This window comes from Pelodiscus sinensis, chromosome 1 (assembly GCF_049634645.1).
Source record: "Pelodiscus sinensis isolate JC-2024 chromosome 1, ASM4963464v1, whole genome shotgun sequence".
In the NCBI taxonomy this organism is placed as follows: Eukaryota; Metazoa; Chordata; order Testudines; family Trionychidae; genus Pelodiscus; species Pelodiscus sinensis.
Genome location: NC_134711.1, coordinates 196,526,962 through 196,542,540, shown reverse-complemented (window position 1 = coordinate 196,542,540; position 15,579 = coordinate 196,526,962). Strand labels below are relative to the sequence as shown.

Genomic DNA, 15,579 nt, shown 5'->3' with positions numbered 1-15,579 from the left:
AAGCCGCGTTCTTTCAATTTAATTTCGAAAGAACGCGGCTGCAGTCTAGACGCAGGTGAAGTTTTTTTGAAAAAAATGCTAGCCCCATGCAGGGAGGAGGCAGGACTCAGATAGGATGCAGGCTAGGCTTTAGTGAGAAGTGACCATGCCCCAGCCTTCTGGGTGGAGGAGCAGGGACAGTGGGTAGGGCTCAGGTTAGTGGGTTGGACTCACCCTGTGCATGGGATGGGCTAGTGTCCTGTTTACCCTTTGCAAAATAAGATCACCCTAACCAAGTATTTCAAACAGCTTAAGATGAAGGTGTAAACTTCCAGAGGTAAACAAAATGATTAAACTATTTAGCCTCATTGACAATCTTGCATGTAGAGTACCATGGCATAATCTGAAAGTTTACCCTGAAAGGCAAACAATTTTAGAACATTTCAAAATAAATTTAGCTATTTTTCATTCTTCTTAGTTTTATCCTCTGTACTACTCTTATGTACAAATACTAACAGGATGGCCTTGTTAAGTAATTACATTGATACACTATAATGTGATGCTGCCTGAAACAAATGCACAATGAGCTGTGCAACTGACCTTGTGAGAAATGTCTGTCTGTAGAATTTGAGTTGGGGGGGATTCAACGTCAGCTCTGAGCTGGCTGAAATTTCACAACTAGGAAAATGCAAGATAAGGTTGCCTCATCATGATACTACCTTTGTTCTCTCCCTGAAACATAAGGCATTTTCTGCTTCCTGTAATTTCAGGTTAGTTGACTTTGCTCCCAGGAATAAGTCAACTTTCATTCTAAAAGAAAATGCTCTTTAATTTGCGGAACCTGCTCACTGCTGCAACTTTAAGAAAGAGCAGCAAGCAACTGGTGCAACATTTTCGGTAAGTGTATCATTTAGAATTGTCCTTCAGTTAGCAACACTGAATCATAAACCTGGAAACTAAAGTAATGAGTTCTGTAGAGAGATCAGTGTCTCATGTCAGCTAAAAGGCCTCCTTTAGTGTTCTTAGAGCTGTTTTGCTCTTTGTTTTCAGGCAGCAGACTGTAATTGCATCTGAGACTGGAGGTGTTTTAGCCCTTCAATTTTCAGTCTTCATGGAATCGTGTTGCATTCTTTGCAAATGGCTAGCAGCATACTTCAAAAAATTTGGGTTTTTTCTTAAATTCAATTAATCTTTCAATGCTGAAGGTATCATCATCATGTATCATAAACATCCAATCATATACCTGAATATAATGTAAGAGGCTGTAATTTCTACAGACAAGTATTTTGATCAAATATTTGAAGGGGGAAATTCTCCTTTCACAGTTTCATGATGAATCTCAGCTCTAGTGATCTCTCTCTCCATATAATCCATGCTTGCAGGAAAAGCATAATATCAGGGTCAAGATTAACCATGGAGATCTGAGAGGAGCACTTTGCTGTAATTGTTTCAGCAGTGTAGATTTGGCACCTCGGGTGGGCCTCTGAAAAATACATCTATGACAATATTTAATTACACGGTTTTCAATTCCCGTCACAACTTGAGGAACAAGTTAACATTAGAGACTTTGGACTTGATTGCAAATCACTGAACTTTTTGAGCCCTTTGTCATTGATTCTGATGGGAACAGGATATAACAAGTTTTAAGTGTTCAAAAACTGTATGCAAGGGTTACAAACCGACAGATCCTATTAAACCATAAAAGCCATTTCCATTTGTCTTTTTTCTCCTTTGGACCAGTTTGAAAATGTTTTCTGAGTTTTCTGATTTATTCATCAACATATAAGAAAGCCCTGTAGGGGTACGTCTGCACTGACGTTACAGGCAGTCCCTGGGTTACGTACAAGATAGGGACTGTAGGTTTGTTCTTAAGTTGAATCTGTATGTAAGTCGGAACTGGCGTCCAGTTTCAACAGCGGCTGAATCTGGATGCCAGTTCTGACTTATATACAGATTCAACTTAAGAACCTCAGGCATCCCCAAGTCAGCTGCTGCTGAAACTGATCAGCGGCTGATTCCAGGAAGCCCCGGGGCAGAGCAACTCTGCCTCGGGCTTACTGTAGTCAGCTGCTGGTCAGTTGCAGCAGCGGCTGACTTGGGGACGCCTGGGGCAGAGCAGCTGGGGTGCTGCTGGGTTGCTCCAGTAGCGCCGCTCCTCGGCGCTACTGGAACAAACCCAGCAGCACCCCAGCTGCTCTGCCCCAGGCATCCTGATTCAGCCGCTGCTGAAACTGACCAGCAGAGGCTGAATCAGGACTCCTGGGGCAGAGCAGCTGGGGTGCTGCCGGTTGGTCCAGTAGCGCCGAGGAGCGGCGCTGCGGGACCAACCCAGCAGCGCCCCAGCTGCTCTACCCCAGCCGTCGTGGGCAGAAAAGCCTGGTCTGCTGGAGGAGAGGGGGCACTAGCTGCGCCTCCCCCCCAGCAGACCAGGGAGACGCAGAGCAAAGCCGCGGAGGACGCCCGCAGCGGGACAGCCCAGGCGCGCCATGGCTGTCCCGCTGTGGGTGGCCTCCGAGGCTTTGCTCCCCGTCTCCCTGGTCTGCTGGTCAGACCAGGGAGTCGAGGAGCAAAGCCGCGGAAGACGCCCGCAGCGGGACAGCCCAGGAGTGCCGCGGCTGTCCCGCTGCGGGCGGCCTCCGAGGCTTTGCTCCCCGTCTACCTGGTCTGCTGGTCTGCTGGTCCGCGGCGCGCCTGGGCTGTCCCGCTGCGGGCGTCCTCCGCGGCTTTGCTCCCCGTCTCCCTGGTCTGACCAGCAGACCAGGGAGACGGGGAGCAGCTTTACTCGCCCCGGAGAACGTGGGTGGCGGGACCACAGCTCATCTGGGCGTCCCGCCATTCCCGTCCTCCGGGGCGAGAAAAGCCCTGTTCGTAACTGCGGATCCGACATAAGTCAGATCCGCGTAACTCGGGGACTGCCTGTATTCTGAAATAACATAGTCCACAGCAACACTATAAGCAGTTATTTCGACATAATGTCGAGCTGGAGGACTTCTTACTGTGACTCCTGTAACCGTCATTTCACAAGGAGAAAGGGAAGTCGGAGGAAGAGTGTTCTTCCTTTGACTTCCTGCTGTGTAGACAGCAACAAAAGCCAAAATAAGCTATTTTGACTTAAGCTACGCAATTGACATAGCTTATTTCAGCTTTAGTCCTGTTCTGTATATGTGCCCTAGTAGCCCAGCTTTGAATTTGTGTTGCTGGTGACTAGCAAAATCTTGCTTTTGTTAGTAAACTTGCTATAGAAGTCATTATGGTGAAATAATTACAGTGGCTCTCCTTTCTCAGATGTGGCTGCCTAACTCAATTGGGCTCCCTATGCTATTTTTATAGACTCCCTTTTTTAGCCATAAATCAGTTTATAAAGGAGATTATATTATCATAACAATTACTGTCTTAAGATATCACCATAAGTGTTCATCACTGCCAGCTAAGCAAATGAGGGTTTAGGCCTCCAGGAAGTCAGTAATCTTAAGGAAATTGCCATTCCCATTCAAAAAAGAGGAAAACTATTTAGCTTATGATTTTTCATGTTATATTTTACTTTTGCTTCCCGGTATACTAATTGCCAGTACTATTTATTCGGTCAGTTATGCTTCATTTGAAAAATACATTGGTAGCCCTAAAAGGAACTAATTGCTGAAGACCATAGCTAATACATTTTGAAGAGCAGTAGAGGTTATAGAGAATTAGACTGAAATTATTTCAGGGATAGAAACAATAAAATATTAGTGACAACTCAGTGAGGGAGAGTGGAGTGACTTATCAGCAAGAGGTTGCAGAGATGCAGACATAGAACTAATGCATGGGCCCCAAATCTGGGAGACATTTAACATTAGGCTTTCTGCTAAAAATCTGGAGTCTAACATCTGAATATTTCCATTGCTCCCTAAAGGTATCCAGACGAAAAAAGTCAAATCTTTATATTTCAGTTATGGTAGCTCACTGTCCTGCTTCCTCTGCCCTAATCTAAAAAAATGGAAACAATTAAGAAATAAAGTTTCGTTGCAGGATATATTGATGGAAGTTAGACGTGGAATCACATTTAATTTTATTTAGTCTGCCTTACTATATTATTTTTCATGAGGCTGTGAAAACTACCCAAAATATACGAAGGCTCATATTTGCCCTTCAGCACTCAGGTGTATGTCAGTGTGTATCTTCTAAAATCAACTTGAGTACTTGAATACAAATGCAAGTAAATAATTTTGCTGCCTATATCATACCTGTATTGGTTCCAAGGATAATGTTGAGGGCTTTGGGTGATTTTCTTAGTTGAAATTTTATTTTATTGCTATATTTTTATTGTATTTTACTTTTAAATTTTGCTAGGTGAATGTATAAATAGACTTAGAAAACCCACAAAACCCACCCCTTCAGAAATCTTCTGCTAAGGATAACACTACATATATTTATGTAGATATATCTAGATTCAAAAATTAGAATATATTAGTTTAATAAACTTTGTGAACTTCAAAGATCCAGATTTCCAAAGGGATTTAGGCATCTACATATATGGTTAGGCATGTAGTAGGATTTACAAAATCTCCTAATCATGAGAGCTAAGTGCTTTTGTATATCACACAACAAGACTGACTGCTAGAGCTGGCAAGAAAATAGAATTTCCCTCCCAGTGGAAAATGACCATGATTTGGAGAAAAAAAAATATTTCAAGTCAAAGCAAAGTGGGAAAAAAAAAATTCCAGAGAGGAAAATTCTAAAAAATTCCTTCTGAGAGAACCAGATATTAGAAATGTAAGCTTATTTCTGGTGACTCCTAAGGCAGCTAACTCATTATGTTGCCTGACAACTCCAGCTACATCTAGACAGCGGGGCTATTTCAGGATACTGGAAATATTCTAAAATATCAATTCCGCATCTTTAAATGCACCCATTATTTTGAAATATATTTCAAAATAATGGGTGCACTATTCCGGCATCCCTGTAATCCTCATTCCACAAGGGTTAAGGGATTTACTGGAATAGTGCTTTATTTCAAAATAACCTCAAAAAAAGCTATGCAACTGCTCAATGAACTGGGGAGCCTGAGCTGGTGGGAAACTAGGCAGGCTGGTTTCTATGGAAAGTTTTAATGGATTTAGCATTATCCCACAGAATGTTTCAATTCCCACAAACTAGCATTTTGTGGAGGAAATGTGTTCTGTCAGAAAATTTTCAACCAGCTTTACTATGAATGTCTTTAGATGCCTCTTTTTGTAAACCTGGCTCAGAGCTACTAAAATACAACTAACAGATGTTTGTTACTAAGCAAATGTAAAATAATTATGGGTGAGGTTTCCAAAAGTGCTCGAGATTGGCCTTACTCTGCTCCTATGGAAGTCAGTGTTTTACTACTGACTTTGCACAGTTATGCCAATGCTTACGAAGATTCCATCCTGTTACAACCTATTAGTGCCAGATTACAAAAATAATACGGGCTACTCTAAAGTGACCATCTATCCTGTTTTAGCTGTGATAGCCCCTTTTCTAAGCAATGTCAGTTGGCAGGAGCAAATGGAATAAATGCCCACTTCTGTCAAAAAAGTGGGGTATGGATAAATGTGAGGGGGCCAAGGCCAGCCCTGCACAGAGTTGGAGGCAGGGCTCTGGGAGGGGAATGGGCAGAGTTCGAGTGAGCAGTAATGCCAGCTCCAGCCTCGTGCAGAAAGGGCAAATGGGATTGCAATCAGTAACACCAGCTTGGTGCAGGGATGGGTAGTTGGGCCAGCCCCACATAGGAGGAATAGGGGGACTTGGGTGAATGGCACAAGCCAGACCCATGGTCGAGGGGAGAGGAGGGCTAAGTTTAGCCCCACAGGGTGTCCCATTTTCTCTTTGGCAAATATGATCACCCTAGACTACTCTTGTTCCTTGTCTCTATGCCACACATGTCTCCTGAAACAAACGTCACAGTTATTTTTTTAGGCTGGGGGAACTCCCAGGTTGATGGTGCAGTTATTTCATATGCAAAACTCTCTGATGTCAACAGTTGTTGAGTGGGAATGTGTAGAATGTGTGCAGGATCAGACATAGATGCCAGTGCATAGTATTGACCACTTCTGACCGGGGAGCTGACAGCCTTACTGGCCCTGTGCCAAGATGTGGGAGGGGTGGCTCCATACTCTCGAAAGGGGTGGGGCTTCGGACAGAAGGAGCGGGGCTGGATCAACTAGTCCTCAGTGCTATTGGGCCACGACATGCCCACCCCAGCTCTCAGAGCTGCCCGGAGTGCCAACCACAGGCTCCAGGCACTGCTGCTGCTGCAATAGCTGTGGCTGGGAGCACCGGGCCCTTTTGAAACACCAGGGCCTGGGACAATTGCTCCCTTTTCTCTCCCTGTCAGCAGGCCTGCTTCTGACCATGTGTAAACTCTACATCTTATTAAAAAGGAGAGTTTTCAATTGAAATTCCTGTGCCAACTTCAGTGGAATCTCTTTGATCCTCCACCCACTGACATCCATGGGAGTTGTGCAATTGACTTGAGTGGGAGCAAGTTTGCAGCATATATCTTTAATGATTCATGCAGACTCTTTGGGGATAGTGTTCCTTGCCCATGGGGATAAGAATGAGGTTATCTTAGCAGTGGATCCAGTGGTGAGCCAGCACCTCCCTACAGCCCAGCACCTCTTTGTATGAAAGCATATAGTGACTGCCAATAGGCTGGGCTCTATACCACATAGGGCAACCGCCCCACATCGTGCTCCTGCTTGTGCAGCTATCACATCATTTCCACTGCAGAGAAGCCCTGGGTGCTCAAGGAGCTGGGGACAGAATTTAGCTGGTGGGGCAGATATTTTTCAAGGGTCCAGTAATAAAGCAGTGTTAACAATGAATATTTTCAGCTACAGGGAGAATTACTGCTTCTTGGGTTGAAAAAGTGACAAACGATGAGAGCTGTAGTATATGCATATGAAAATTTAAGGACCGTGGTAACTGTGTGTGGTACCACAGTGTTAAGGTCTGGACTCTTGAGCGTGCAGAGTTCCATGTCCTGCCTATGCCAGGGAATTTATAGGAAAAGATGTGATGGTAAAGATAGCAGAAGTCACCGGAGTTTCATATAGCACAGTCCTCCCATTTAGCGCAACTGCTCGTAGCACCCCTGGGAATGTTTTTGTGAAATTTCCTAGCAAAGAGCTGGCCTCAGAGACTTGTCAAATGGAAACAGTCACAACTGGGCATTGGCTTGAGGCTCACACAGGAAGGAACTGAAGTTGGAAATATTTTCCAATAAAATCCCACCAACTCAATTCATTTGTTTCTTTATTCCTCTTGGAGTTTCCACTCTGATCTAATTAAAGTCACTGCAGTTAATGAGAATGGCATACTTGGCTTATTTTTCTGTCCATGTGTGGAATACATTTTGTTATGTGCACCAAGACATGAGCAGATGTGCAACCAGTAGAAACACATGCTCCCTGTTGTGGGTGGCTGTGGGCACTCTGCTAATCAGGTGGGCGGTATTTGAATATCTTCTGGGTGACTGCCCAAGCACATAGCTCATAGGTAACACTGCTTATGACCTTCTAAACTTCATTACTAGTGAAGTACAAGTTGCGTTACAATAAAGAGAGTTACAGATATAATTGATCCCTGTTTAGCAGAGAAAGGGTTAAATTAGCTCTCTGTCTTCACGAATTGGTTTAAAATGATAGGAACATTGACTTTACTCTGCTGTTTGATCAAGTCATGTGCCATCTAAGGTAATATGAACTTTGCAGTGTCACTTCTGTGGGAGACTATGAACATTGCATTTCATTTGGTTTTGGAATAAGCCCAGCAAAAATATCCCTCAAACCTACCCCCTCATCAAATGTTGAGCAATGTGCTGCTGGATTCTCTTATTGGCAATATCAGTTTCTGGAAATGAATTTGAAAATTTGTGCATGTGGTTCACAAATGAAACATTATTTATACCCATATGCCTAGTCCTGTGCCAGTGCCCCAGAGCTGAGATTATGAAAAAGAGCTCTGGGAGCCATCTTGCCCTAACACTTTGCACACCTGTGCAAAGCAAGCTACTATGCAACTTTAAGTGTTTAACCAGTCCCTGAATGGGTTTCTGCATTTGGGTTATTTGATTACATAGCCCAGATACAAATATTAGAAGTTATAAGAAACAAAATCAGGTTCATTGATGATAAAAAGAGAGATGGTTACCATGGTGAATAATATAGCAAACCAGGGAGTATTGTGGCTGTGTGGGAAGAAATGTCACAAAGTAATTATCACAGGCCACGCAAATTATTTCTCTGGATCAAATGGTAGCAGTGAAAGAGGTTTAGCTGCTTGAACATTAGCTTTCACATGAATAACCAATTAATCCATATGACAAGGAGCCTGTTTTTGGTGCAGGTCCGGGCAACCAACTCAAACTAGTGTTAATCTGAAAGGTCGTGACCTTCTAACTCTACAAAATTATACAGCAGAAGAAATAAAGTATTTGCTATGGACAGCATCAGATTTGAAACAAAGAATAAAGTACAAGGGAGAGGTATGTAAAATTTCAATTAAAATCCACTTTGCTTGTTCAGTCATTCAGATCACAAAATAAAGATTATTTTACAAGATAATGTAAATCAGCAACTAAACTGGCTTGTTCTAAACAATCACTTCAACCCTTAAATATTGTAAATTTTACATCAGCCATCCAGTAAAAGGCAAAGTTTTGCTCTTTGGATGAAGTAGAGGATTTATGCTGTTATAAAAGTGTGTGCCCTTTGTTATCAGCAGTCATATAATTCCCTGTTATTGGATATTCCCCGTGATTTCAATTGGGTTACCCACTGAAATAAAGATTTGCAGAAATAGGAACACTATTCTGTATGTAGTGTGGGAGCAAGAAAAGAGTCAGAAGTTTCTTTCATTTGTTTAAAATAACAAAACAAAAAAACCTATAGATGCTTTTTGCCCCTACCAATCTCAGGGCTTGTCTAGACTGCTTTCCTCTTCTGAAAGAGGAAATGCAAATGAAGCACTGATTAGCATTTTCTCATGCTTCATTTGCATATCCTCTTCCAATCCTTTTTTCGGAAGAGGCTGTCGTGCAAAAACAAGCAGTCTAGACGTGGGTTTTTTTGTACAAAAACACCTTTTTTAGAAAGAACCTGTAAACCTCATTTTTTAAGGGTTTCTCAAAAACTCTTCCTTGACTGCTTTGGAGGGGTAGGGGTCTGGAACTGACACAATGACCATTTGTATTATTTTCTTCAGCCATTAACCAGTGCAGCACTTTCCACATCCTCTTCCATTCTTGTTTTTCAGTATTTGCCTTTGTTGCAAGGAAAATCTTTAGCCATGATTTTTGAGAAAAGAAGCACCCGAACAAGATTATCTACAGAAACAGGTAAATTTAGCCCAAAAAAATGTAATAAATACTTTCTCTACAGAGTTCATTAGTCCATATTATGAAACCATGACTTAATCACATACTTAGCTATTTCTACTCAGAAGGCATCTGAGGTTGCAGAGCAGCAAGGATGAAACTCAAGTCTGAGGGGAATGGTAGTTTCCTGGAGAGTAAGAGCAGTGTGTTGTTCCATTATGCCTCATGAATACTGCAGGCACATCTCTTTGATCACTAAAATTCCCCAGGGTCAATTCTAGGCAAGGTAGAACTGAAATAGAACAATAAGAAGCAGAAGGCTTTCATGGTGTAAGCTTCATGCCATATTAGCTAGCCGTACACTCATTTTAGCAAGTATCACCAATTTCATCCTGCCCAGGCTGTCATAACCAACATCTTTCTAATTTTTTATTCATGAATGTTGTCAATCTTGAGGCTTGTCTATCTGGAGACTTAGTGTGTGGTAAACCAGGATGCGAATGTACAGCTCACACGCCTACCATGTGTTAAGTCGCTACATAGACCCCGCTACTGTACACTCCAGGTTCTGTAGTGTGTTTTGGCATACTGTTGTTTGAAACAGCAGTACACCAGAGCACACTATAGCATTTTTAATGAGCAGCATCAAGGTTCCTGTGACGTAGTGGGCATGCTGTCTGCTCTGTAATCCAGTGTCCCCACCTCGCTGTGTTGTGATGTGTGATTCCCACTGACTCACCCACATGTGTACTGGCTCAGACACCTAGTCCCAGCCTGAGCAGTTAACAAAGGAAGGGAGAAACAAAGGAAGGGAGGCGGAGGTGGCCACCTGGCTACAGGAAGGGCCTGGGAGCTGGGCAGTCAGAGTATGGGGAAACATGGAGGAAGGAGACTAAAAACCAGTATAGGGGGTTCAGGATCCTGTGAATCCCGTCCCCCTAGGGGAACTAGGGCTGTTAGCCTATCCTATGCCTATGTCAAACTTACGCTGTGATGTATCTTGGAGAATCAATAAACCCATTTTTACTCTACTGGCTGACGGAGAGTCACATCTGGCTGAGGACGGGGTTGCAGGGTCGGGGAGCTCCCTAATGTGCCACCACAGTCCCTACAACTAGTAAGTGCGCCAAAAGTTTAAGCACTGCCCATTCACACAGCGGCCTTCCCTTCTGCATACTCAAGCTCCAAGTACAAGGCCTCAGAGTATGGCTACATCTACATTGCCCTCTCTTGCACAAAAAAATATGCAAATGAGGTGAAGCGGTGACTATCGCTTTCTCATTTGCATAATTAATGAGCGGCCACTTTTAGCACAAGAGGCTTTTGTGCAAAAAGGAGCCGTGTACACAGCTTTGTTTTGCACAAAATCCCCCTCTTGTGCAAGAGCTGTTTTTCCTGAAAAAAAGCAGAACAGCCCTTGCGCAAAAGCCTCGTGCAAAAGTGGCCGCTCATTAATTATGCAAATGAGGCACAGCGATATTCCATGCTTTGTCTCATTTGCTTATTTTTTGCACAAATCAGCGCAGTGTAGAAGTAGCCTAAGTGTTTAGACTGAGATTTGTAGCAACATCTTGATTTAAATGAGAGAAAAGAGAAAAAACTTCATGACTATCTCTAGAGAAACACATTTGATGGGATGGAGAAACTGCAATATTGGTTTAATAATACTAGGCAGTGTAGACATGAATTCTAAAATAATAAACGCATACACAATTCTGCTCATGTACACAGCAGATGCTTACATGTCTGCATGATTGGGCCCATAATGTTTTTTTGAGCAGACTATGATAACTTTGCATCCAAGAAATCTTTTGGGATTAGTGTCCTCATTTCAACTCACCAGATGGGGAAATCTTTGCTTTTCCCACATTTACACCAAAATAAACTGTACTGGACCCAATCTTCCTCAAGTAAACTTCTCCCATGTAGAGGACAGATAATATTGTAAGGTCACTCTCATTGAGTTTCCACCAGATTTCTCTGTAGGAAGCAAAGGAAAACACAAGAACAAGGGGAGAAAGGAGAAGATTGTTATACTCTGAAGTCTGAAGATTCCTGCAATATTCACATATTCTTAGGCAATTTATGGCACTAGAGGCTGACTTTATGGAGTCCTGTGTCTTCATGCTGGCTTCATGCCAATCTCTGCTCCTTCCAGATCGTGATCAGCCTAGCTTCATAGGTGTTTCATAACTGACCAATGTACCCATAGGTATCTTTAAGGTCAGCTTCCCCCATGTACATCCAACCTCCTCCTAGAGCTACCTTACGATTATCTCCTGAACTTGTGCACCAGGAAAGTGTCAGTTTCCCACACTGTCTTCTTCATCTAAGCACAGATATAGGCATTATATAGCCGTTGGTTTCTAAGGCCTTGTTGTCTACACTGGTCGAATTTATAAAGTCACATTTATTAAGGTCAATTTTCTAGCACCCGAATTTTAAAGTCAAAGGTGCATGTCCTCACTGTGCAAAAGAATTCGACATAGTTTGACATAGTGCGTCCCTAGTAAGGTGGCTACTGTCAACTTTGAGAGCAATGGACTGTTGGTAGCTATCCCACAGTTCCTGCCACCACTTTGCATTCTGGATTATGGTCCCACTACAGTCTTGGACCAGAACTGTGCAGCAGATGGTTCTGGGTATATATCATCAGTGAGGTGAACTGAGGTGGCTGCCTCATGTGCCAGACTGTGGAGGGGGGAGGGGACACTAGGACCCAGAGTGTAGAAAATTGTGTCTGCTGCTGGTGCATATGCTCTAGATGCACAGAGATGGTGGAGTGCTGTGCTGGAGAAAGGAAGGCACAAGAGACATAACAGGCAGGCAGGAGAAAAGTAGGCATGGGGACGTCATTTGAGCTCCTCGCCTCAGATGCCAAAATGGTTGTGGGCCAGCCCTGGTCAGTGTCCCGGAAGGCACTCATCTCCTCTCTCCCCGCACACTTGAAAGCAATGGCAAACAGTCTTTTTGTGCCCTTTTCCCCCCGTGGTTATCCATGCAGACACCATAGCAGGGTACCCATTCAGCAGCAAAATGCTGTGACAATCATATTAACCACTGTGTGCCTTATGCTGGAGTTATGTCCAGAGCAGTGTTTCTTAAACTGTGTGCCGCAGCACACTGGTGTGCTGCAAGACAGTCAGCAGTCTACCATGGCCCCTTTTAACTCCCCCCGCCCCTTGGCGGAGTCGAAAGCTCAGTTGGGTCAACACGCATGGCAATTAAATGGGCCGTGACCATTGTTTTTTTTGGCTCAACAACTTTCTCCCGGTGTTCTGCATAAACAAAAATTATTGTTTGGTGTTCCGCGGTCTTAAAAAGTTTAAGAAACACTGGTCCAGAGCATATCCATGGGCCACCAGAATGAGGAAGAATCTCGGGGAGCCATGAATATATTCTTCTGTGAAGCACTTGAGTTGAGTGACTGGCAGGTTTCAATCCTCTTGACACAAACACTGCTTCTGGTGCTATGAGACAAGTACCGACTGGTGGGACTGCATAGTAGTTATGCACCTATGGGATGATCAGCAGCTGCTGCAAATTTTTTGCATGCATAAGGCCCCTTTCATGGAAGTTTGTGAATTGCTGTTGCCCACCTTGAAGTACAGCAATACCAGAATGAGACCCGCTCTGACAGTTGAGAAGAGAGTGGCAATAGCCCTGGAGAAGCTTGCAATGCCAGACAGCTACTAGCCAGTTAGGAATCAACTTGGAGTGGGGAAATCTGCAAGGGGAGCTGTTGTGATCCAAGTAGTGAAGACAATCAATACCCTTCTGCTATGAAGGATAGTGACTCTGGGAAATGTGCAAGTCGTGGTGGATGAGACTGATGCAATGAAGTTCCCTAACGGTGGTGGGGCGATAGACAGAATGTACATCCCTATTTTGGCACCCAGTCATCTTGCCAAAGAGTACATAAATTGCAAGGGGTACTTCTTGATGGTGCTGATGGTGAATCACAAGGATCATTTCCCCGATACCAGTGTGGGATGGTTGAGAAAGGTGCGTGACACGTGCATCTTTAGGAACTCCTGTCTCTTCAGAAAGCTGAAAGCTGGAACTTTCTTCCCAGAGCAGAACATTAACATTGGAGGTGTTGAAATGACAATAGTGATCCTTGGAGACCCTGCCTACCCCTTGTTCCTGTGTCTTTCAAAGCTGTACACAGGCAGCCTGGACCACAGTAAGGAGCAGTTCAACTACAGGCTGAGCAAGTGCAGAATAGTGATAGAATGGGTTTTTGGACATTTAAAGGGAAGGTTTCACAATCTATTGACTAGATTAAAGCTCAGCAAAAGCAACATTCCCATTGTGGCAGCCTGCTGTGTGCTCCATGATATCTGTGAAAGTAAAGAGGAAAGTTTTATGCCAGGGTAGAGGGACTGAGGCAGCCAGACACTGCAGCAATCAGGAAAACACAATGAGGGATATTGGAATTCAGAGATGCTTTGGAAAAAAGTTTTGTGAATGGCCAGACAGTGATATGACAGTCATGCATGTTGCTGTTAATGAGGTGCCCACTATAGTAAGTGTGCTTTCCTCTAAACCCTGTAACCCTTCCCCCCTTCCTTCTCCCCCACCATGCAGCACAAGCAATAAAGAGACTGTTGTTGAGAAATCATGTGTTTTTATTTAGGGAACACAAGGAAGCAGGGACAGAAAAGGAATTCAGCGTGGGAGCTTTGGTGGGGGAGAGAAGGGAAACTGGCACATTACAGTGCCCCATGCAGCAATTACAGGTGTGGAAAGGACAGCCTTTTATTCTGGGGTACATCCCTGGGGGTTGAGTGTGAGGCTGCCCTTGTCTCTTATGCAGCAGGTACACCACAAAGATCTTAGGGGAGCAGCTGGACTCAGTTTGGTGGCAGGCATGGTAAGGAACAGGCTGAGACTTGAATCTGTGGGCAGGAGGAGGTCTGGGCAAGGCAGCAATCCAGGGCAGGGGCTTACATGGTGACTGAGGGTTCAGCACCCCTGTTTGCCAGGAGAGTGCAACTTTCCCTTTCCTCATGAGCATGTGGGTGGGAGAGGGAAGGGGATTCGAGCATGGCAGAAGAGCAGGGGCTCAAGCCAGGCTTCATTGGGAACGAACAAATGGAGGTTTACTGCAGGGGCACCAGGTAATAGTTTCCCCTGCTTCATCCAGGTTGCCATTTAAGATATCAGTCTTCTCCAAATCACAAAGAGTGATAGGGAATGGGTGCTGACTGAATGTGGCCAGAAACCTGGGCCTTATGTGGCCATGCTTTGTGCTGCAATGACGCCAGACCATTACTGCTGGCTTGGTGTGGAAAGGTGTCCCACCATGGAGAACGGAATAAAGCAGGCCTCCCCAGAATCATTGTGAGAAGGATGAAAGAGTTCCTCTATGAGAGCAGTGTGGAAATGTGCAGGGAGGATTTTGGCTCCATTTCCAGACATGTTAACAAGCGGTTTCTTCTGTGTAGGCAGAGTGGCCACCACAAATCACACCAAATTGCCTTAACCCACTTGTAGCATGCTAAAAAATGTGAACTCACTAGAAGTGCCCTCCCTGATATCAGAGCCTGTCAGCGAGACAAACTGGGAGGAGGGGTTTCTCTCCAACGTTATAAAAAGCTCTAGCTGTCAGTGAGTTTGGATGTCCCGCTTGCCTGCCAATCACTAGCCTCTTCCTCATCCACACTATCCTCTACAATGCTGTCTGAGGCTGCCTGAAGAATGTCTTGCGAGGAGTCCACAGACTGGCTTGGGAAACTGGTTGGGTGCCCCCCCCCCCCACACATACAATCCCATCGGGGCAGCCCATGAGCCTAGGCGAGCAAGGCAGCTGCCTAGTACGCCACTGGCCCGGACGCCCGATGATGACGTCACGGGGCACCGGGTGCCTGATGATGACGTCATGGCCATTGACAGCCGTGAAGGCAGGGACGCCTATTGCGCCACTCTGCCTAGGGCGCCAGCTGCTGCAGCCGGCCTCGGGCCGCTCCTGAATCCCATGCAGCTGCTCATAGACAGCGGCGGATATAGGGCAGGGAGAGCAGGGCGGCTGCCCCAGGCCCCGCACTTCAATAGGCTCCGCACACACGCTACTACCTGTTGGCTGTGGCCATGGCGCATGCACAAAATTGTGCTGCCTTGGGCCCAGCAAAACTCTCATCTGCCTCTGCTCATAGATGTGGCAAGTTTGCAGAGATGACCCAGACCATCTGTTTATCTTCTTTGTCTTCTTGTACACCTGCCTCAGCTCCTTTATTTTCATGCAGCACTGTCAGGTGTCCCTGGTGTATCCTTTC

The 15,579-nt window shown here is 44.7% G+C and overlaps 1 protein-coding gene and 1 long non-coding RNA gene across 3 annotated transcripts in view; one reads left to right on the top strand and one right to left on the bottom strand.

Annotated features, from left to right (window-relative positions):
* Positions 1 to 15,579, top strand: part of OTC (ornithine transcarbamylase) — a 51,124-nt gene that overhangs the window by 4,893 nt on the left and 30,652 nt on the right. The window contains exons 2-4 of one of the 2 annotated variants that reach the window (XM_006133937.4): positions 750 to 876; positions 8,332 to 8,470; positions 9,241 to 9,322. In XM_006133937.4, the coding sequence (XP_006133999.1) occupies positions 800 to 876; positions 8,332 to 8,470; positions 9,241 to 9,322 (298 nt within the window). In that variant the 5' untranslated portion in view covers positions 750 to 799. Of the gene's footprint in view, positions 1 to 708; positions 877 to 8,331; positions 8,471 to 9,240; positions 9,323 to 15,579 lie in introns of those variants that run through there. The other variant, XM_014578966.3, reaches the window with a different exon arrangement.
* LOC142821885 (uncharacterized) overlaps positions 1 to 15,579 on the bottom strand; it is a 47,278-nt gene that overhangs the window by 4,603 nt on the left and 27,096 nt on the right. Inside the window, exons 2-3 of the long non-coding RNA XR_012898418.1 lie at positions 11,142 to 11,281; positions 9,409 to 9,593 (exon numbers count right to left, since the gene is read on the bottom strand). This is a non-coding gene — a long non-coding RNA (uncharacterized LOC142821885). The remainder of the gene's footprint in view (positions 1 to 9,408; positions 9,594 to 11,141; positions 11,282 to 15,579) is intronic.